Source organism: Felis catus, chromosome B2 (genome assembly GCF_018350175.1).
Source record: "Felis catus isolate Fca126 chromosome B2, F.catus_Fca126_mat1.0, whole genome shotgun sequence".
Lineage (NCBI taxonomy): Eukaryota > Metazoa > Chordata > Mammalia > Carnivora > Felidae > Felis > Felis catus.
In genome coordinates this window covers 43,858,519-43,881,021 of record NC_058372.1, presented here as the reverse complement: position 1 = coordinate 43,881,021, position 22,503 = coordinate 43,858,519, and the positions used below count along the sequence as shown (strand labels likewise).

General features: G+C 41.7%; 1 protein-coding gene across 3 annotated transcripts; it reads right to left on the bottom strand.

Annotated features, from left to right (window-relative positions):
• Positions 1–1,562: 1,562 nt before the first annotated feature.
• ENPP4 (ectonucleotide pyrophosphatase/phosphodiesterase 4) lies at positions 1,563–15,938 on the bottom strand. Of its 3 annotated transcripts, none has more exons than XM_045057619.1 (4): positions 15,701–15,938; positions 8,050–8,908; positions 7,238–7,408; positions 1,563–5,253 (listed from the first exon to the last, which is right to left on the bottom strand). In XM_045057619.1, exons 2-4 carry the CDS (start codon positions 8,873–8,875, stop codon positions 4,892–4,894), a joined length of 1,359 nt encoding a protein of 452 aa, XP_044913554.1. In that variant the 5' UTR covers positions 8,876–8,908; positions 15,701–15,938; the 3' UTR covers positions 1,563–4,891. The 3 variants fall into 3 exon arrangements, with proteins under 3 accessions (XP_044913554.1, XP_006931841.1, XP_006931843.1); XM_006931779.5 differs by having other exon boundaries at positions 1,563–5,256; positions 15,701–15,934; XM_006931781.5 differs by lacking the exon at positions 15,701–15,938 and adding an exon at positions 15,480–15,694 and having other exon boundaries at positions 1,563–5,256.
• Between the last annotated feature and the right edge of the window lie 6,565 nt (positions 15,939–22,503).

The window sequence follows — 22,503 nt, the reverse complement described above, 5'->3', positions numbered from 1 at the left end:
AAGACTCGACCCTTGCCAGGTAATGTGGCCATGGGAGATGAGTCACATCTCTGAGTTATTTCGGCCGCCACCACCCCCTGCACACACACATCCATTAAGAATATGGAACACGTTCTGATCAGCATCTCTGTGGGAGGTTTTTGCCTTAATGTCTTTGTTTTTCTTGAAAGATATGAAGCAAACCATTCAACTAAAAAAAATATTCACGGAACAATGAAAAATGAAACTCCAAAGGGTTTATGTCAAAAAGCAAACCAGTCCTCTGCAGCCTAACTCGACAGGACCCAACAGGCTCGTTTGGATTCTCCTGTTCTCTGAAGCTGTGCGTGTTTGTGTGTGCGTTGGGGGAAGGAGGACGGTAACAAAACCCAAGTACAGGCACCAAGGAAGCTGGGGGTCAGGGAAAGAGGTGTGACGCTGGCATCCAAACTTCAGGAAGCACACGGCCTCGAAAATGGTTCTGTATCCAAGGATCTCAGCAGCAAGAGTTAAACCATGAGTAGGCAGAATTTGTTGGTATAGAAGTTTTACCACTTGTGAGATGCGGCAGAGCTCTCTTCCGAAGTACCTTTTACTCTTGTTTTCTCCCACAGTTCCTAGCAATGTTCGCTTAGTATGAATATAGGGAATGAATTTATCACTGCTCTACTAGAGGAAAACTTTGTGGAATCTGTACTCAATTAGTATGCCTATTTACAAAACACAGTTTAACTACTTCTACGGCTATTGACAAAACATAGTTTAAATACTATAATCCCCCCTTCACCTCTAGAGTTTTGTAATCAGCTTTTTCAAACTTCTTCCCTTCTACTGTACATGAATAAGTTACAGTTTGGGAAGCTCTACAAAATTTATCTTGGCCTTCTTTCCAATAATGTCCTCATGCTAGATTGTATACTTATACACTGTTTTAAAAACCTGGTTGAGGGGGGGCACCTGGATGGCTCAGTCAGTTAAGCTTCCAACTCTTGATTTTGGCTCAGTTCATGATCTTACAGTTCGTGGGTTTGAGCCCCGCACTGGGCTCTGCATTGACAGCAAAGCCTGCTTTGTGCAAAGCCTGCTTGGGATTCTCTCTCTCTCTCTCTCTCTGTCCCTCCCCTGCTCACATTTCCTCTCTCTTTCAAAATAAATAAATATTTTAAAAAAATAAGAAAAATAAATAAAAATTTGGTTAAATATTTACATACTTAATCCTGGCTTTAAAGAAAAGTCTGCAGGGGCACCTGGGTGGCTCAGTCGGTTAAGCATCCGACTTCATCTCAGGTCACAATCTCGCGGTCTGTTCAAGCCCCGCGTCGGGCTCTGGGCTGATGGCTGAGAGCCTGGAGCCTGCTTCCGATTCTGTGTCTCCCTCTCTCTCTGCCCCTCCCCCGTTCATGCTCTGTCTCTGTCTCAAAAATAAATAAACTTAATAAAAATAAATAAATAAAAAATTAAAAAAGTCTCTAATGAACACCCATGTGGATTTTTGCAGTATTACTGGGCCAGGTCAACATCTATCTCAGTGTGTGTATTTTGCAGGGTGACAAATTAAAAAATCAGTAACACTGCATTCTATATTTAATAATTACAGTAAAAATGTTTTTATTCACATAAAATTTTTTAATCATAAGCAAAGTCATTCACTATGGATTCAAACAATATAGTCAAAATATATTTTACTTCAACTTAAGGCACCACATAAAGACTTCTTTAAAGCATACTCATGTCATTTTATTTACACGCTATTTTAGGAAATGACTATAAAATCCACACCTTCCATCTCATCTTTGTCCTTCACTTGTAACTTTATGCATTCGCAATGAAGCAAAACCTCCAAATGAAAGGAATTAAATGCCATCATCCTTAAATCTTACCAGATATGGACAAGAGGGGGAGCCACCCAAGAACGATACAAAGGCGTGTTTAATCCTTTAATATTCCAAGAATTTATCTTTAAATTCTTATACCAAGCTTGATGAAACCGTAACACAAGGCCTACAATACACAGCACTGAAATAATTTACATTCGAATTCTATTGCTGTTTACCAGAAGAACTCGCACCTTAATAACAGCAGAACTGTCCTTATAAATGTACTTATTCCAGAAGGCAGCTATGCTCATCACTATACCACCAACGCATAAATGTACTTACTCTGAATTCACTCACTGAATGAACAAAAACTACTTAATAAAAAGTGTTCTGGGGCACCTGTGTGGCTCAGTCGGTTGAGCGTCCGACTTCGGCTCCGGTCATGATCTCACAGCTTGTGGGTTCGAGCCCCACTTCGGGCTCTTTGCTGACAGCTCAGAGCCTGGAGCCTGCTTCGGATTTTGTGTCTCCCTCTCTCTCTGCCGCTAACCCACTCGCATTCTGTCTCTGTCTCTCTCAAAAATAAACATCAAAAAAAAAATTTTAAAAAAAAGTGTTCCTATTACCTTTGAGTATTGTTGTCATCAACAGTTAAGTGTTTCCCAGAGCCAAATACTTCCTATCACCCAGAAAACATGTCAGGATATATAGGAGTCACTTATTTAACAAAATCCACACCAAAACCTTAATGTAAAGGGCTGGCTTCGCTAAAACATTTTCTCAGAGCACGAGAGGAGTCATTGGCTTTAGCGATAATTTTTCAAAGATACAAATGAATTAACACAAAGTTCAATAATATATAAACGTCTCTTTGAGCAAATAAATACTGTTTTGTCCCATCAGCATATATACATAAAAATTTTTACAATTTTAATTAAAGTTAATATTTTGAGAATGGAATGAAAGACAAATATGTAAAAGTCTTACTCAAAAGGGTAAGACACTGACAGGCTCTTTCAACATGTATGAAGTCCACTCACAGGCTGGATGCTGTGTATAGACTTCTGAAACTCCTAACCACCAAACTAATGCGATCACGAAAACTCACGGCATTGTAGGGACCAAGCTCTATTGGGCTAGTATGAAATATTCTATTTTAGATACTTCAAAATGTGTCTACTGTTTTAAATGTGGCTGTTCCAGTCTTTTTTTTTTTTAATGAAAATTGAAATAGAAAATTTTCTTTTATTTTGTTCAGAAAAACTATTAACTTTAGGGTAACTTTTATGTGAGGAAAAAAAATCAAAATTTGTCAAAAAGCAAAATTAGTCCTATTGGTTTTATTTCATTTGTTTATTATGCTGTTCTTAACACAGTCCACTTATGACCAATAGCATGGACTATTTATGCAGGTTGTAGAAATGCTTCTCAAGAACCCCCAAAACAATAGGCATCAAATGCTAGGATCACAAAATTAGCAGTGACCAAATAGGATGAATTATATGTTTGATGACTGGCAGCATTTTTCTTTACTATCACAGAAAATCAACATTCAACTGGGCTGCATATTTGCTGTAGATAATTTATTTTTATCTGAAAGACAGTTACCCAGTTTATTTTATATTGTCAAAACTTTCAAGTTCACACTATTAATGGCCTGCCTCAGGTCGTGATGGATGGTTCTTAAAGCCAGTTTTTTCTTTAACAGATACAACTCAGTTTCCGCATATTAATTTTGATTATTAGAAAGTACCAGCTAGCAAGGTAGGATGGCGATTCTTCACAGCAAATCCTTAGCTATGAACATGTATGTTTACAACAATAGGAGCAGAGTGATTATTTCTATGAACCAAACACCGAAAAAAAAAATCAGAGGTGGCACTCAGGCTACAGAATGTTAACAGTGCTTAGAGTTTAAGCTTAAGTTCTGCCACTTAACATATGAATAGTGGAAAAGATCAAAAGATACCAAATCCCATGCCTGAAAAGTAAGGCATAATGTCCCAAAGGTTAAGTATCAAAATCTCTCTTCCTCGTTCTGACCCAATTGAAACCAGATTTGTATTCAGGTCATCAGTTTTTCTGCAGGACTTGATGCCTCTGGCTATAATAAACATGAGAAAGTAAAAAATGGTAACAAAAGCCGATGAATTTTCTTCAGTTAGGAATTGAGCTTGTGAGTCAGAAGAAAGTAAACAAATATGAAGTGCAATTATACCGTCTGCCTGACAGCCACGTTCTGTGGAAGTCAGCCTACAGACCAGCCTACCTCTGACACTTTCTGTAAGTCACAGGAAGTCTGCATACTCGTGCACACAAACACACTTGTGCACACACAAATGAATAACTTACACGAAGGCGCTAAGCACAAACAGAGGAAAGCAATTCTATTTTCTTAGTTTCTTATTAGCAACAATCTTCAAAAGAGATCTTTTGAGGCTTCAACAGCTTACGGGTCTAAACAAAGACGCAATGGTGGAGACTGAGGCTTTCTATCACATGATCTTTGTTTTGTGTTTTATAATAGCTTTTCTTAAAATAATTTCTTCACATGCTAGATCTGTTCTGCCTGGTTAACTGATTTTATTAACCATCACAGAGGTTTTCCTACGTCACAGGTGAACTTAGGATACAAACTCTATTAAGGTTAATAAGTATAAAAATATAGAAAACTTTTCCTTCCTGATACACAAAATCCTCTAACTGCATAAAGATTTCTGTTGTTTCGGTTACAAATATAAAAATTTATTAGAAAAGCATGCCTACTACATTTTGGTATATTTTCCTTTAAAATTGTGTCAAATCTTCATTGCAAGAAAAAGGCAGAGGCAGTATTTTTCTTAAAAAAAGTTTCTAGTTAGAGAACTCGGTGGTGTTAACCAATGATTTACTAGCAATTTTAACTATGGTCACAGTTGTTCTGTATTAGCTGATGCACCAAAACAAAGCACAGGGAAAAACAAAATAACTCTAGCATGCTTGGTCTAAGTTCTTTGTCTTTCAAAGTAGATTTTTCATAGTTATAACACCATCCCTTGAATGTATCCTTGGTTTCATGTATAAGTAAAGATACTCTGTATAAATTCCAGCAAGCATTACTCAATTAGGGGATCATCATCGTCTTCTTGCAGCTGAAGTCGGGAAAACGGACGGGGTACGGACAGTCTATTCTGCATGATTATTATGAGGCCTGTTAGCGTGGTTAAGACCAAGAGCGCACCGATAACAATTCCAACGGCTTCCGGGAGATTAATGCACCACTGGTCAACTAACAAACACTTAGTGTGACCAAAGGTTCCATTATTGGGACGTGGTTTTAATCCCAGGATGTGGCACATCATTGGGTAAATATCCACACTGTTAATTGTGTTGTGTTTGTAGCCTTTGTGAAATGCAGGTCCGTGGGCAGCTAGAAACGGATGCATACTAGACAAAGAATTATCATAACCATGGTCACCTACTGAAAAAAAGAACAAAATTATGTTAGTTCTTAACAGAAAGAATGATCTTTCTATTACAAAATAACTTGCTTCCAATGGAAATATGCTGATTCTTGCCAGTGTAATTCCCATCTGTTAAAATTAATTCCAATTAATTTGGACCAGATGGGGGCTAGAAATAAAATTTTCTATTTTTTTTCAACTCAGCCATGTCCCCATTTCACACAGACACACATACCGCTTTTCCCAACTGGTCATGACCTGAGACTTTAAAACTATTTCTTGACTTCAGGTACCTATCTTTCAGTTCTGGCCCCACTTACTTCACCCTTCAATTTCCAGAACCGTCTGCATGCAAAGAGCACTAGTGATTTTATAAAAGAAAAAGAGTGGGTGGGCTGAGGGTCCTAAATAACTGGAGAGCAAAAGTGAGTGTGTCCAGTGAATGGGGAAGAAGTGAATTTGCAGCCTTACCCACGTCAATTGCTCCCGTGATAAGAGACAGGATGATACAATATACTGATTTACTGACAGTTAATGAACACCTTAACATCCGGAGGCCACAGAATTGAGAATACAGAAGGGATTCTTGTACTGAATGTGAAGTCTAACCAGATCACCAACCTGTAACTCCAAATCTAACTCAAAGGAAAACATGACAGGATAGTCTCTGATATGACCCCAACACCAGAATCTCAGGTTTTGGCTTTGTGTTGGCAAATATTCCCTTTTAACGTACACCAGTTGGATTTGATAAGCTCCTGGTTTCATATGAAGTGCAAATGACTGAGTGGAAGGTAGATCAGTTTTTGTTATATTAGCCTTTAATTTTATGTTTGAAATATTTCATAATAAAAATAATGCATGTGATCAATATAATAAAAACAGAATAAAACTCTATATATAGACATTACGATTTCAGCAGTATAAAAATATACGTGTATATGTAACAGCAAAAAAGTATAGAAGGGGGAAACTCCCACAATTCACATCTGTCTGTACCTTTGTATGGAGGGATTATGGATAGTTTTTTTTTTTCTCGTTTCTAAACTTTTCCGTATTTTCTCAGTTTTCAACAGTGAGTATATAAGTGTAAAGAACATATAAATTCCAATAACCATTATCTTATCCTTGTCTGAAGCTTCTGAGGTGCTGTAGATCAGGGGTCTGCATATGACAGCCCCTGGCCAAATTCAGTCCCCTACCTGTTTCAGTAAACAAAATTTCACCCCCCATGTCAGTTCGTTTACATAATGTCTAGGGCTACTTTCCCGCTGCAAAGGCGCAATTGAGTAGCTGAGATGGAGACCAGCTGCCTTATAAAGCCTACATATTTACTATCTGGTCTTTTACAGAAATGTTCTGACTCCTGCTACAGACTTGTACAAAGCCAGATTTTTTTAAAAAGTATTCAAATTGAACTTAACATATGGATGAATAAGCTTGGGTTCAGGGAAGACCTGTAACTCTCCCCTATTATTTCCTTAGCTTTAGGAGAGATTTTGATACACCTGTTTTGTGTACTTGGTAGGTTTTTGTTTGTTTACCTTCTGAATCTTTCCCAGTGTTCCAAAGAGCAACAGCACTCAGGTAAACGACTTCATCATTGGGGAAAGACTTCGGGATACTTGGACAATGTTTATTAATGCACACAAAAAATAAACAGGCATTTGAACTATCGAATCTGTCCCCTTTTACCGTTTCTTTACTTCTCTGCCATTTTCTACAAGTCAAGAGAACCAACCTTGAACGTTACTGACAGTAACCGCAATGTGGGTAAGAAAGTACATCTACACCTTTGCCCTCAAGGTCACCCACCCTTCTCTAAAGGTGAAATACGGTTTTAAATTGCTGTTGAATGAAAACCTACGAATTATCCAGTCAAAAAGTGAACTGATTATACAGTGTTAAAGTCTCTAAATCAAAGCACCCTGTTAAGAGAAATATGTCACAATGTGTGATTTATCCCCAGGATACAACAGATATATCCTAAATACTTACATTTTGGTAATGATTTATTTAACACAATTGTCCAGCCTTCATCAGCAACCAAAATAATAGGCTGAATTCGATTATTATGTTGGTAATGAAATCTGGCAGGAATGTCTTCTTTGAGATAAACATTCATGTGAGGGCTACAGACTTTCAGTTTGTTATAAACCTCTGTTGTATCTGGAAGAAAAAGCAAACAGTAAAGGAAAAAAAAATCACAATTGAATGATAAGGAAAATAAGTATTTCTAACTAGAATAATTGGAAATAAATTCTGAATAATACCATCGATTAAATCACTTTTAATTCTTAAAAATTCAGAGCAATAATAATTATGTGACATTGTTGGGGATGGACAGACAGACACACACACACTTCTATCTTTCCAAGCATTCACGTATCTCTTTTTTCATTGTGTGACTCTCCCTGGTAGGCTTTTATACAAAAGGGGACAATTTTTATGTATAGCTTCCTAAGGAAAGATGAAATAATTACATATTATTACAAATTCTAAGATCAGTAGACAATATATCTCACACAAATATCCAAGATGTTTTTAAAGGACAACAATGTCCTTTTCCATTAGTGTGAATAACGAAGAAACACATCAAAAAGCAGAGAAATAATCTCCTTGAACATGAACCTTAAACTAACTGCTTCAAGACTTACAAATTAAGGGGAAAAACCCAGAATCTCACTCTGAGCAAGTTTACGAATATATGGTACCGTACTACAGAAAGCCAGAGCTGCATTCTTTGACACGCCCTCCTCCTCGTTCAATCGCCCCCTTCCCAAATATCCCTCAGCTAAAAGTTTACTTACTTATTTTAGGAAGTACAGCGGCAACTGGAGTCAAATCTATAAGAGCGTAGCTTGAATTATCAATGCAGCGATCCAAGTTGATCAGTCTATCCTTAGAGCACTGGGTCATCCCATGATCACTTGTAATGATCACATTCAGATTTTCCCACAATCCTAGCACCTTGAGTTTGTGGACTAGCTCACCAATAAGGTCATCTATTTCTTTCAACACTCTGTACATGTTTTCTTTATCTTCGGGTCCATATTTGTGGCCACTTGCATCTGGTTCTTCCCAGTAGAGGGTTGCAAAGGTGACTGGTGGATTTGAATTGATGAGCCACGTGGTAATATTATTTAGTCTCTCCTCAAATGACACTGAAGAGCTATAATTCATAAAATAGGAAGGTGTGGTATTGTGAATGGGCACGTCAGTACCAGGCCACATAGCAGCAGCACTGGATCTGTTTTCCTGAAGCTGATTGGTCACCCAAATAGGTACTGCCTCATTCCACCAAAAAGGATCCTTGTCATCAAGGTCAGAAAAATGTTTCTTCGTGATTACGTCATACATGGAATTAGCCACAATGCCATGGCTTTCTTCATACAAGCCTGTCACGATACTGTAGTGGTTTGGAAATGTTTTTGTGATAAAAACATTTTTAACATGTTCCACCAGGACTCCTTCTTTGATAAAATTCTGGAGATGGGGAAATTCATAGTTCTGTAGATAGTCAGCTCTGAAACCATCAAAGGACACCAGTAGTAACTTGGGTGGCAAACTATGGGAAGAGTTACCTCTACAACCAGTTATAAGTCCAGAAAATAAAAGTATTACTAATAACTTCATAATGAATGTGTTGAAGGAGAGCAATCAGGGTTCCTAAAATATAAAAACACAGTTCATAAGTAGTAGTGCTGCTTTGATTTGGATTCAGTTTCAGAAGTTTAGCCATCAGGAGAAGAGAATCAAAATTTACAAACTTTCATATACCAGCTTTATATCTACTCAAAATTACATAGTGCCCTTTACTGAAAGACAATTGAATAAAGCTAAAATTGGGGGCGAAAACTGTCTTTACTTGTCCAATTTCCTATTTACGTATGTCCTGCTCCACCCACCCTTCATGCTCTGAAGGGGATACAGACCGCTCTTACACTCCACACAGATATTCCTGTTTGGTCGCCTTGCTTGTCTGTAGTAGCAGAAATTATCCTAAAAACTTAATAAGAACAGGGGCACCGGGCTGGCTCACTCAGTGGAACACGAGACTCTTGATCGCAGGGTATAAGTTCAAGCCCCATGTTGGGTGTAGAGATTACTTAAAAATAAAATCTTGAAGAAAAAAAAAAGACTTATTAAGAACAGATAAAAGAAAGAAAAATGATCCCTTTGCACAAAACAGAAATAATACCAAGCCTTCAGGGGCTCCAGAGGAGATTATTTTTCCAGTTTAATGACAAGTACTCTATGTTCCTTTTATTTTTTTTAATGTTTACTTATTTATTTTGAGAGAGAGAGCACGCATGTGTGAGCACAGGGAGAAAGCATCCCAAGCAGGCTCCACGCTATCAGCACAGAGCCCAATATGGGGCTTGATCTCAAGACTCTGAGATCATGACCTGAGCCGATATCAAGAGTCAGACGCTCAACTGACTGAGCCACCCAGGCGCCCCCCACCCCCAAGTTCCTTCTAACCCACAGAAATAAGTGGTGGAAATGTTACCATATTGGCTCATCACCAGTTCCTGTTGAAGATACTGGCAGGAAAAGAAGGATAAGAAATAAATATTACTTGAGTAAAAGATCTCGTCTCAATCTATACGTTCCCAGTATCTACATGAGGTTGACAGACAAAGCCTACAGGGACTTGGATGCTGTACTAACTTCTGAAGAAATCCAACAGCTGCTGAAATGACTTTCATCACCATATCCCTTAAACTTCCTTTTTACTATCAACAACATAACCATTCTCCCTAATACCCCAGGCTCATAGCTCTCCCTGATTTTTCATTATTTTTTTTATGACAATCCACTGATTATAAAAATAGCTTTCCCATAATAACTCTCCCTGCCTTCAGTCTCTATCATCTTTGGTCCTTAAGAAAGCAGGGTAGGTGATTTAAGCAGGATGGTCCACTTTAGATGGAGGGGATATCTCTTTCACTGCAATAGGAGAGAGAGGGAGCGAAGGCTAAGTTAGCTAACAGGTGTGAGGGCTGGAGATGAAGGGAGCTGCATTCTCTGTGTTCCAAGAGGCAGGGGTGATGATTGAGAGCGAGTAGGGTGGTAAAAGGTTCAGGGTTTTGAGAATCACAGAGAATGTCTGAAGTGGCCAACGTGGAGAACGGGAGAGGGTACGGGGAAACAGTGAGGACTGGTGGTCAAAGTTGACAGCGGGCGTCATGAATTGTTAGAGACACTGTTGACCGGTTTTTTCTAGCAATTCGGCCGCCCCAGCACAGGCATGAACAGGCAGCCGATCCTGCCTGCGCGTGAGACTCTGCCAGAAACTGAAGTATAATGAAGGAAGCTGAAGGTCCTACGGAGTGACTGAAGTCTGAACTGCAGCGCTTAAGATGAAACCGATACAGATGTGCGAAGTGGAAAGGCTCCTGGACTGGAGGTTCTTTTCTTTTTTTTTTTTTTAAAGTTTAGTTATTTTGAGAGAGAGAGAGAGAGAGAGCATGTGCATGTGAGTGGGGAGGGGCAGAGAAAGACAGGGACAGAGGATCAAAAGTGGGCTCTGTTGTGACAACAGAGTGCCTGATTTGGGGCTCGCACCCATGAACCAGGAGAGCCGAAGTTGGTGCTTAACCGACGGAGTCACCCAGGTGCCCCCCGACCGGAGGTTTTGAAGGAAGCTGCAAGAATGTGAGACTGTGGTCAGAGTGAGGTGAGTGAAGTCACTATTTCAGAGTAAGACCCAAGGTATGGCTGCCGGAGAGGCAGGGGGTGGGGTATGTGCCTGGAGGTCCCAGGTATAAGCAGCAGTGAGCTGACATGATGATTAAGTTCATGAGCCGTTTGTGTGTTCTTCTTTCTCCCAACTAAACCGCAATGACTTGAAGACAGAGACTTTCTTTCCTTCAAACGCACCACCAGGTAGATGATCTTTGTATGTACAGTCATTCAAACGTTTGTTGACTGAAGCTGTGACCCTCTCGGAACCAGGGGACTCAACAATTGCAAACATCAGAAAGGCACAGAATCTTGTCGGTGAGGATCTCTGGGCCTGCAGAGTCTACCATTTTAACCCGAGATGGGCTACCTTCTGGGTGTGGTGCATGGACCATCCGTTGCTGATGTCATCCAGGAAACCAAAACCAGTACAGAATGGCAAAATCAAATCACTGCTCCAAAGAAAAGAGTTAAGATGGGGCGCCTGGGTGGCGCAGTCGGTTAAGTGTCCAACTTCAGCCAGGTCACGATCTCGCGGTCCGTGAGTTCGAGCCCCGCGTCAGGCTCTGGGCTGATGGCTCAGAGCCTGGAGCCTGTTTCCGATCCTGTGTCTCCCTCTCTCTCTGCCCCTCCCCCGTTCATGCTCTGTCTCTCTCTGTCCCAAAAATAAATAAACGTTGAAAAAAATAAAAAATAAAAAAAAATAAAAAAAAATAAAAAAGAGTTAAGAGACACTCTGCACAGACACAGCCCCGGCTACAGCTCAGCAATATCAACTCTCAAGAATCGAGACAGACAGCAGCATTTCTCTTTCCATTCGGTATTTGGTGCTCCTGACCTAGTGTTTAGGCACAACTCGCCTCCTCCCTCGGACCGTCAGCACAAGTGCGGCCATACCACAATGCTGTGCAGGCTGCTGCCCTGGGTTCCAGCAACCTTAGAACTTGCGTGGAGACCATGAAAGCTGAACTTGGCGGATTCCCTGTTTTCTCTTGCGGTACAGCTACATTCCCAGGCACAAATGTTTGTTTCCAGAAAGAGTGAACTACAACAGCAAACAGGTGGTACGGTATCTTACAGACACTCCTAAATACATTTTTTAAAACCATAATCTACTGCCCTGGCTCTTTCCCTCAGGAACCAGTTGACATTCGCCACCAATCCCACCGCACAGGCAGCTCTGCAGGCAAGTCAGGTCTGATGTACACCAGGCCGAATGCACTCTCTGCACCTCCAAGTCTTTTTCCTTTCCTTAGGTCCCCAAACCTGCAAAACAGCCTCCCCGTTGTCTCACCACAGAGCTGCCCTGGGTAAAGCATCTGTTGCCAGCCTTGTCAATTCTCTTTGCATATCATCTATGACAGCACAGTAGACCTAAAAATCACTGAGGGAAGCTCCTTATAAGTGCAGCTGCCCAGTCTGTACACCTGGAAAATTCTGGCTCAGTCAAGCTGGAGTAAAAGCCAGGAACTTGCATTTTGAACACTGTATGGCAGAGCCATACAATGGAATATTATTTGGCAATAAAAAGGAATGAACATACGCTACAACTTGGGAGAAACCTTGAAGCATTATGCGAAGTCAAAGAAGGCGCTCACAAAAGATCTCTTACTGTAGGACTTTCTAGAGGAAATACCTAGGATAAGCAAATCTCTTCGAGATGGAAAGTACATTAGTAGTGCCTGGGCCAAGGGGCTGGGGAGAAATGAGGAGGAAATTCCAATGGGCAGGAGGTATCTTTTGGGGGTGACGAAACTGCTCTCATATGGACTGTGGTGATGGCTCCAGGACTCCACAAAACTGCACACTTTAAATGAGTGAACTGCATAATATGTGAATTCTATCTCAATAAAACTATTGTATTAACAACAACAACAACAAAGGAGGGAATGAAATTGTCATCTTAAAAGCATCTGAGGGGCGCCTGGGTGGCTCAGTCGGTTAAGCGCCCGACTTCCGCTCAGGTCACGATCTCGCGGTATGTGAGTTCGAGCCCCGCGTCAGGCTCTGTGCTGACAGCTCAGAGCCTTGGAGCCTGTTTCGGATTCTGTGTCTCCCTCTCTCTCTGACCCTCCCCCGTTCATGCTCTGTCTCTCTCTGTCTCAAAAATAAATAAACGTTAAAAAAAAAAAAAAAGCATCTGAAATGCCCTGCCAGAAAACGGGAAACATCTTTGATGTCTCAATTTACCTCCAAAATTGTGTGAAATCTGTACTCCATAATACAGACCTGGGGTGTTTTAACATGAAAATGTCTTATACCACCTTCCAAATGCAAAACGAGAGCAAAACGAAAACCTGTGTCTGACCCTCTTTCTCAAAAAACATACAAGTCAAAATCTTTCTTCTGTAAACCTTGAATGAAAAGGATGTTCAAGGTATACGTGCTATTTATCCTGGGGTTCAGAATGTGTTAGCACACTGTTAGGATCCTCGTCCCCAGGCTTAGAGGCACAGAGTGGAAAGACTGTAGGCTCCGAATTCAGAATGATCCCAGAACTTGAGCTCACATTAAGTAGATGGGCAACAGTGGGCAGATTTAACTTCTCTCAGATTTAGTTTCAGTGTTTGTGAAATGGGGGTGCATACAGTGTTACAGGACAGGCTCTCACGTTTAAGTTTCCCTTTATCCATTTGAGTTACAAAGTTGTTATGTTAGGAGAAAGTCTGTACTACGATGGGCAGAATAGCATTATTGTGTCACTATAAAATAATTAGAAATAATTTAGTCCAACCCCTTCTTTTTACATGTAAGGGAGCTGAAGTCCAGTGATTGGCCGAGCTCAGAAAGCAATTTAGCAGCTTTACTACGCCCTTACTAATTCACGCCCTCAACAAGTTTACGAGTCTAGTAACAGCGAGTTCACAAAACTAGTAATAAACTCCCAACAATTACCAAAACCTTTCATGTCAGAGCATCCTTCATTAACAGTGCCCATATCTATGTCTACTGCCTTCTGTTTCATTCTAACAGGGGGTGTCAATCTATTAGCAACAAAATACCGGTGAGAAGTTCTCAAGTAATTTTCAAGAACTCAAAATCACTACACGTTACATATTACTAAACTTTGGGAAAAATTCTGTAATTTTTCAAACCAAAAAAAAAAAAAAAAAATACAGAGGGAAGAAAAAAAAGCAGACTCATCTGGACTATACTCAAACATCCCAACAGCAACCAGAAGCAGTAAGTAGTTGTCTTCAATTCAGGGGACAGAACGTGCTCCAAGTCTTCTGGGATGATTTTTTTTTACCTGGGTGGAATGCATGTCAGACAATTCGCACTGGCATTCTTAGCCCGTGTGAAGTTGGGAGAGGAGACTGTAACAGTTACAGGAAATGGTGAAAGGTATTTGTCACCATTAGCTTGCCATCTGCTCTGTAATACAAAAGCTCTATTCTAAAGACTTCACAAATATGTATAATTAAACTTTTATACAGTTTTAAAATAAAATAACATTCGGGGCGCCTGGGTGGCGCAGTCGGTTAAGCGTCCGACTTCAGCCAGGTCACGATCTCGCGGTCAGTGGGTTTGAGCCCCGCGTCAGGCTCTGGGCTGATGGCTCAGAGCCTGGAGCCTGTTTCCGATTCTGTGTCTCCCTCTCTCTCTGCCCCTCCCCCGTTCATGCTCTGTCTCTCTCTGTCCCAAAAATAAATAAATGTTGAAAAAAAATTTTTTTAAATAAAAATAAAAAATAAAATAACATTATTGTCTATGGGCCTGGGGAACTTTGGTGATTTCCTGTAGATTATTATTATTTTCTTGGTGTTTAAAGAAAAAACGTAACTCCTCTTTAGAAGATTTACTCAGTCTTAAAAATTCTAGGAGTCTAAGTTATTCTCCAATTTTCAAGGGCTCACAAAATTTTCTAGTGTCTTCAAAACAGCTACTTCTTGTGTTTCTTGTGTTCTCATCAAAACTTCTCCCAAATTACTTTGTGGCTATACTCAAATACTTAAAACAGTGAGTTAAAACAAGTGAGTTTAATTTCCTTAAAATAGCTTGGAACAACCTCTGGGGGCAAAGGAAGAAAGGAAAGAAAAACCATAACATTAAAACGAACAGCTGACTTCCTAGAACACTGGGCAAGTGTTCAGGCTTCAGTCCAGCAGATCACCTGGCGGTTAAGCAAAACCATTCTGGGGTCTGGGCTGGTATAAACCTGAATCCGTTTGTCACTCGCTGCACAATGCTGAACGTCTCTTCACTTCTCTGAGCCTGAATTTCCTCATCTATATAAATGGGACGCTATTATCTCATAGGGTTGCTGTACCGAGAAAAGGAAGCATTGTTTGGAGAGTGCTTAACAGGGCGTCCAGCCTATAAAAAGCACGTAAATGTGATCTTTGCTAACTGGTTTTCTAGGAAATTAGTTCTTACATTTGATTATATAATGACCATGAGCTGTGATCTAATATTCAGATGCAAACGCCCACCCTGCCGCCCGCCTCCCCTCTTTGTCAACGCTGCCCACCTTCGCCGCGGTCAGCCCACTGCCCTCCCCGCCCTTCACACCACGTCTCCCCCTCCCCACCCCGCCCCCTTCCCAAAGCACCTGCCAACTGCTCTTTCCGCCTCCCACACGCCCTCTGCCTCGCGGTGCTCAGCTCGGTCCCTGCGCCTCCGGGTCCCTTCGGGGACGTCCCCGCCAGCTCCCCTGAGGCTGGGAGACGGGAGGGGAGGGGGTTCTCACCACCTCCAGTGTCAAATCCCCTGGCGACTGAGGACGTGGTGGCATTTCCCTCCGGAAGGCGGGCGCGCTAGGCTCACACTCACCCGCTGCCGGCACGCGGAACTCAGAACTGTCGGCACGCGGCGCTCGTGGATCCTGGGGGCAAGGGAGACCCGAAGGGACACCGGCGAGGCAGAAATCTTCTTAAGGCGCCTGCGCAATGGCGGGCGCTCCAGCCGCGGTTGTCAACAGCCCCAACCTCCCCGAGAACCGCTTGGCTGGGGCCGCTACGGATTGTGCGCAGCCGCCCGGCGCGCGACAGCGGAACCTGCTGCCAACCAGCTGGAACCCGGCGGGCGGCGGCGGCTGAGACGTTTCCTCTGATTGGTTCCCGGAGCCGCGTTAAATGTAACTTCCTTTGCGATTGGTTAGATTCAGGTACCACCTGGAGACTTCTTCTTCGGTGGGTTAGCATTGGACCTCGAAAAGGTTCTTTTCTATCTTCCACCACGCCCCTTTCATATCATCCTAGGGCGGGGTGCCCTTCAGGGGAGCTGAAACCCAAGGAGTCCAGGAAAGGCCCCTGGCTGTTGCTTCGCCCCCAGTTAATACGCACCTGTTGGCTTCGGTGTCCGCAGGAAAAACGACTTTGGCTGCACCAGAGCCCAGCCCATGTCTGGAGCAGCTTCAGCCACTTCTAATGAATTGGAATAAATACGATGTGATTCTACCCAAAGCACCTGTTTTACTGGAAAAGTGAGCACCTTTACAAGGGACGTTGAGTACTAGGCAGTTTACAAGTTAGGTTACAAGAAACACAGAAACACAATCCTTGTGGTAGGGAGCCAGCTGAGAAATGGGCACCTCTTTCGACAGATACATAGGGGACTGTCCTCCTGCCTTTAGTTGGAAGCTTTGTCAAGCGGAAGACTGCAACTTTAAACTTACTACTGGAAAGAATACCAAAAAGAAGTAGATTTATTTGTCAACACTTGGGTCACCCTGGTATACTTAGTAAAGAGTGGATAGTATCTCTTCTTTGTATTTGCGGTGCCAAATACAGAACCTGGAGCAGAAAAGGTACCTACTAAATGTTTATTGAATTTAATGGAGCTTGTGATTCATTTGGTTCTTGCCTTCCCTCACTTTAAAATACAAGCTCCAAGGGGCGCCTGGGTGGCTCAGTGGCTTAAGTGTCTGACTTCTGCCCAGGTCATGATCTCACCCTCTGTGGGTTGGAGCCCTGCCTCCGGCTCTGTGCTGACAGCTCAGAGCCTGGAACCTGCTTCAGATTCTGTGTCTCCTTCTCTCTCTGCCCCTCCCATGCTTATGCTCTGTGTCTCTCAATAATAAATAAACTTTAAAAAAAAAAAACAAACAAAGCTCCAAGAGGGTATTTTCTTTCATATTCAATACTGTAGCCCCAGTGGGTACTTTAAAATATGCAATTAAATGAATTAAGAATGTGAATCATATGTTAATTATTTTCAGGCATTGAGGAGTTCCTGGGTGTAAACCCAGCACCTGGATTAGTAACCTACAATAGTGGACCTTAGAAACCAAGGTCTAAGTTTTGCACCATGGGTCTGAACTTTAGAGTATAGCCATTACCAAACCCCCAGGGTCTGCAAGCAGCTTCAGAGACAATGTGGGGCTGGCTGGGTTCTATCGATTATTAGTTCGTACCTTCACAAGTTCATTCCCATTGCAGACCTCACAGCCGGCCTGTGCACTGGTGTATTGGGCTCCTTAGATCCGTGGGGTGTCAGAGCCGGTAGGAGTGGCAGAGGCCATGTCATTTAATCCCTAGAATCTGCCAGAGCTGAATTTTAATACTCGCTCTGCCACTCAGTAGCTCAGCAATCTTGGGCCAGTGTCTCAACCTCTTGAGCCTCCATTTCTTCATCTGTAAACCAGCCCTCTTACAGCACCAACCTCTTCGGGTTGCTGTCAAATGAATGAGATAAAGCAAGTAAAGTGCTCAGCACAGTACCTGGCACATGGTAAGTGTTAGCGATCATCATCACTCTGAGCAGAAAAACGTTCCCCACCCTGAACAATGGTCAGGAAAAGTCTGAGTTCCGGGGAAATTGATGTAACGTCCAATGTAGGGGAAATTAATTTTTTTGGCATTCTGACACGAGGTGCATGACTGCTTAAAGAGTAGACAAAATCGACTGATACGAAGGTCAGATGTGGAGCGGAGACGGCAGCTGGATGGGCATCGGGGGAGAAGGTTCCCTTCATCCACGGCCACTGCCCACATGGCGGGGTCAGAACGGGGAGTCCTATGCGGTCTGGTTTCCTTCTTACCGATAATGTCGTTGAGAACAGGGGGACAAAATGATTCATAAGGATGTTTTGGCACCAAGATTCTGTTATCCTTCAAATATTTACTATTTCAACCACAACTGAAAATGTGTTTTGGATGGACATAACTAACAAGGATATTTATAATCTTGGGAAACAAGAAGTCCAGAGGTAATGTAGGCTTTGGGACCGATTATGTTAGCAACTCAACAGTGTCACCGTGTACTAGATTCTTTTAACTCTCCACTGGGCTATTAACAGACTTGGAATCTGGTTCCTCTAGTAGTAAATATAACAGCAGCAAAAGGAGCCATATGATTCATTTTTCACTTCACTGGGCAACAGACGTGATTTCTAGGGTTTTTTTTTTTTTTCCCTCTGTCTCAGAAGCCTCCAGCAACCATCTCCTTCAGTTACTTGAACTAGAATTGTGTCATATGCCCAAATCTAAGCCAGCAAAGAATGTGGAATTACCAGGCGATCAATTCAGTCCAAACCTTGAGTTGAGATCTTTCCCAAACCGTGCTTCCTTGCTCGACGGGAGTGAGGCGGAATAAGTGAAAGAAACTCTGCCACAAAGCATACTATAGATTCATTGGAGTGATGTAATGATAATAAAAGAAAGCGTAACAGTATCATGAATTTTTCATTTCTGAAGTGATTTTTAGACATATATATATATATATAATTGTTTTATTTAGCTGGCAATCTAATAACATTCATTTATAATGTTCTCTCAGCTTAGCTCTTGAAAAAGGAATTTTTTTAAGTTTATTTATTTGTTTTGAGAGTGTGTGTGTGTTCCCGAGCATGTGCGGGGGGGAGAGGCAGAGAGAGAATCCCAAGCAGGCACAGCACACTTCAGAGCCAGGAAAGGGGCTCAAACTCACTAACCTCGAGACCGCAAACTTAGCAGAAATCAAGAGTCCGATGCTCAACCGACTGAGCCACCCAGGAGCCCCCTGAAAAAGGAATTTTATATAAATCTTAGAAATATGGAGGAAGTTGAAACCCATTTTGCGTTAGAGACTGAAATGTGCAAGGGGCAATAATCTAAACTCATCATTTACAAATGAATGTTGTGCCTCCAAGAGAACTGACTTGGCTAAATTCACAAAAACGGATTACAATTCGAGTCTTTGCTCCCACAGCCAAAGTCAGGTTTGGAAGCAGTATGTTAGAGGCAGTTTCTCCTTTTCCCCCCATTTACTAGATTCAAGATTTAGCATTAGCATAAAACAGTTAAATTTTTTTTATCATGTTTTCTAGATCAGAGACATTGCTTTTTATGCAGCTATTTCTTTTTTAAACTCCTAATTGGGGTGCATAACTCATTGCTGGCAGGAATGGGTCAGAAGTTAGAAGTCACAGAAACAAAGTTTCAGAGGAAAAGCCACACCCTGCTCAAAAGAAAACAATTCCTGTCCACTGCTCCCTCCGATTAAACAACAAAACCGAAACTAGTGAATTGAATCTCAAATCACTTACGGTATTTTAAGTTTCACTTTTTAATATATATTAGATGGTGGTGTAAAGACGAAGCCTGTTTTATCTTTAATATAGGGGGTGGAAAGGACGGTGGGAATGACAGTGCTTCGGTGATCTTTGAAAGTTTATGTAACTAAAACTCTCCACCCACCCCATTTTCTGCAAGATTACTTTTTAATAATCTCAATCAAGTAAGACGGTAAACTATTTTTACATGCTCCTGTTAAAAATGAATCTGTAGTATCCATCATGAACTATACGGTGTTCGACATTCCTCACTCTAAAGGAATTTTTCCAAGTATTTAATAAGGTTATGCAGGTATAAAGTCTTTTGAGGCTTTCCTAGGTAGAAAGAAACGTGCTCCAATTTTTAAAAAGATACAAAAATAAGTAAGGTTCAGTACCTGCCTTCAAGGACCTCTAATCTAGAAGGGTAAATGGAGAGGACATCTCTCTGTTGGGTTTGCCTGCCCAGCATTCGTTTCCTCTTCTCCCGGTGGTTCCTCCAGGAAACCACTTTGTTTTCACATTTAGTCTATGGGAGTCATTTGGGGCTAACCACATCTCCCTTCATCTCCAGCATGGAGGCCTAGGGTGACCAACGATCCCAAATTTCCTGGAACCGAGGGCTTTCATGGGGCACGGAACTTTCAGTGCTGAAACCAGAAAAGTCCCAGGAAAATTGGAATGAGTTGGTCACTCTCACTCTGACCCAAGCCTGGCTTAGGAGAGCCAATTCCACTCCATTGACCACAGGACTTGGTTCAGTGATGGAGACATGCCCCAGACCAAAGCAAAAAGAGTCAATCCTGAAACTTTTGTTGAAACAGTTGAGGGTCAGTCTTTCAGGAGCTGCTGCTAAATAGGTAGGCCATAAGCCTGTGGCAGCTGCTGGTGATCAGTGTTGTCACTGTAAATGGAAAGTCTACCTGGGAATAAAGCCAGCACAGAGAATGCAGAGCCGAGAGAAGGAGCCTGATACCCGATGATGTTGAGTCCTTGGACCCAAGTTTACCTGAAGCTCCATCGCTGGGCTTTTCCATTCACATGGTTCAGTAAGTTCTCCCTTTGCTTAAGCTAATTTTAATTAGGTTTCTATCACTTACATCTCAAAAGGGGATAAGAAAAGCTAATATTTGCTTACATTCCTGTTGGGTAAAGTAAATGCTGTAAGGGAGGCCCAAAAGAGGAAGAGGTTAAATCATGCAGAGGTTACATTCAGCTGTAGGAATCCAAAAACGGATGGAGGACGAGCTGGGTTTTGATTGGTTCTCACAAGTTAGATTGTAGAGTAGTTCCCTCTGGCTGCTGTAACAAATTACTACAAATGTTTTATCTTACAGTTCTGGAAGCCAGAGGTCTAGAATAGGTTGGCAGGGCTGCGATCCTTCTGGAAACGCTCAGGGAGAATCCATTTCCTTGCCTTTTCCAGCTTCTCAAGGCCAAGTACGTTCCTTGACTCTTGGCCCCATTCTCTAGCTTCAGAGGCAACAGTGTACCAGCTTCTAATCTCTCTGACGCTGACTCTTCTGTCCTTTTTTTCCTTATAAAGAACCTTCTGATTACCATTAACTTGGGCCCACCCAGGTAATCCAGGACAACGACTTCCCAACTCAAGATCCTCATCTTATCACACCTGCAAGGTTCCTTTCTCCCCGCGCTCAGCACAGAGAATGCTTCCAATCCTCTGTCTTCCCCTCTCTCTGCCTGTCCCCTGCTTGCATGCATGCTCTCTCTCTCTCTCAAAAATAAAATAATCCTTTAAACAATTAAAATTTAAAAGTCCATATTATTTTTTACATAAAGAAGGAGTTATACCCAATTTGGCAATGAGGTATGAAGCACTGTGCTATTTGTATGGTGGGAATAGGAGTGAGTACAACACTGTCCCTGCCCTCAAAAAGGTTTACAACAGACTAGGAGAAACTTTCCCATATAGAGGGATCAATCACATTTGCCCAGGAGAGTTCCCGTTTATGCCCGTTATCTCACATCCATATTCACAGTGCCCCCTTTCACTTTCCAAAATGTCCTGGCTTGGATGATGAAGTATATGGTCACCCTACCGAAGTGCCATCATCTTTCATATTTATTGAATATTGCCAGGTGGAGTTCTGTGTTAGGCCCCGGGGGGAAAACAAGAGACAGGCAAATTTTGTGTGTTCATGTTGTTTACCACCTAGTTTTAGAGGCCGAGATGTTTATAAAGGGATAGGGTAGCATCCAAATTAATTGATCAGGCAAGGATTTATGTTGCAACATACATGCTAAGCAAGAGAAACAGAAGAAAATAGGTTGTACGGATAGTAAGAGCTATAGGAGTAGAGATATCCTGCAGTCTGGGTGAGCGGATGGGTTAGACTGATTGGCTGCTGGACCTTCAAGTGTGGTCAGGCTTGTTTGTGGAGATGCACAGGCAAGAGGGGACACCTAGATCACTTGTTGCGCGTGCGTAGGAATGGAGGAGAATGTCATTGTCGTGTGCTTGGTTTCAGTATTTCATTGACTACAAGATGCTGTGTTAAGAAACCCTGTTATTTGATGTATCACTAAGAAAAACTATAGCCAATCAGCTGTAAGATACATTCTGGTTTCAGAGATGTTAAAATGTAGGGGGAAATGTATATTTTAAGATCAGTAGGATAACATCTCTTCTCAAATATGAAGACTTTCACTGAAGTGGTACCCCTGGGGGCTTATATAAGTTTAATTACTTTATATCTTTTTTTCTTGCTTGGTGTTTCTAAACACTTGATCATTCTACAGCTTTTCTTCCAAGCATATTCAGAACTCTCTTCAACTATGGAACTACAAAACAATGTAGGTAAAACTTAATAAACATTCCTCCTAGCAGTGGATTTAAGGAATTCTCTTTACTCAGACATAAATCCTCCCTAGGGTTCTGCTTGGAATTTCCAGAATTAGTGTAACACCTTTGGGACGTTTAAGAAGCTGGATGTTTTAACTGGGTTAAGTCCAGAGAGAGTAACATCTTAGTTAACTAACACATTTGCATTCTGGCTTTTTGCATTACAGTTTCGCAAACTTGCCCAATCACAAATCACCTGTGGCTTTTGTCAAACGATCCCAAGTCCCTCTCCTCAAGACT

Bases quoted from the DNA above. Each gene is read 5' to 3' on its own strand.
- ENPP4 (XM_006931779.5), bottom strand. From the start codon at position 8,875: ATGAAGTTATTAGTAATACTTTTATTTTCTGGACTTATAACTGGTTGT. The intron at 7,409-8,049 runs GTAAGTAAACTT...TTTTTCTTCCAG, and splicing joins CGCTGTACTTCCTAAAATAA to ATACAACAGAGGTTTATAAC. The intron at 5,257-7,237 runs GTAAGTATTTAG...TCTTTTTTTCAG, and splicing joins AAATAAATCATTACCAAAAT to TAGGTGACCATGGTTATGAT.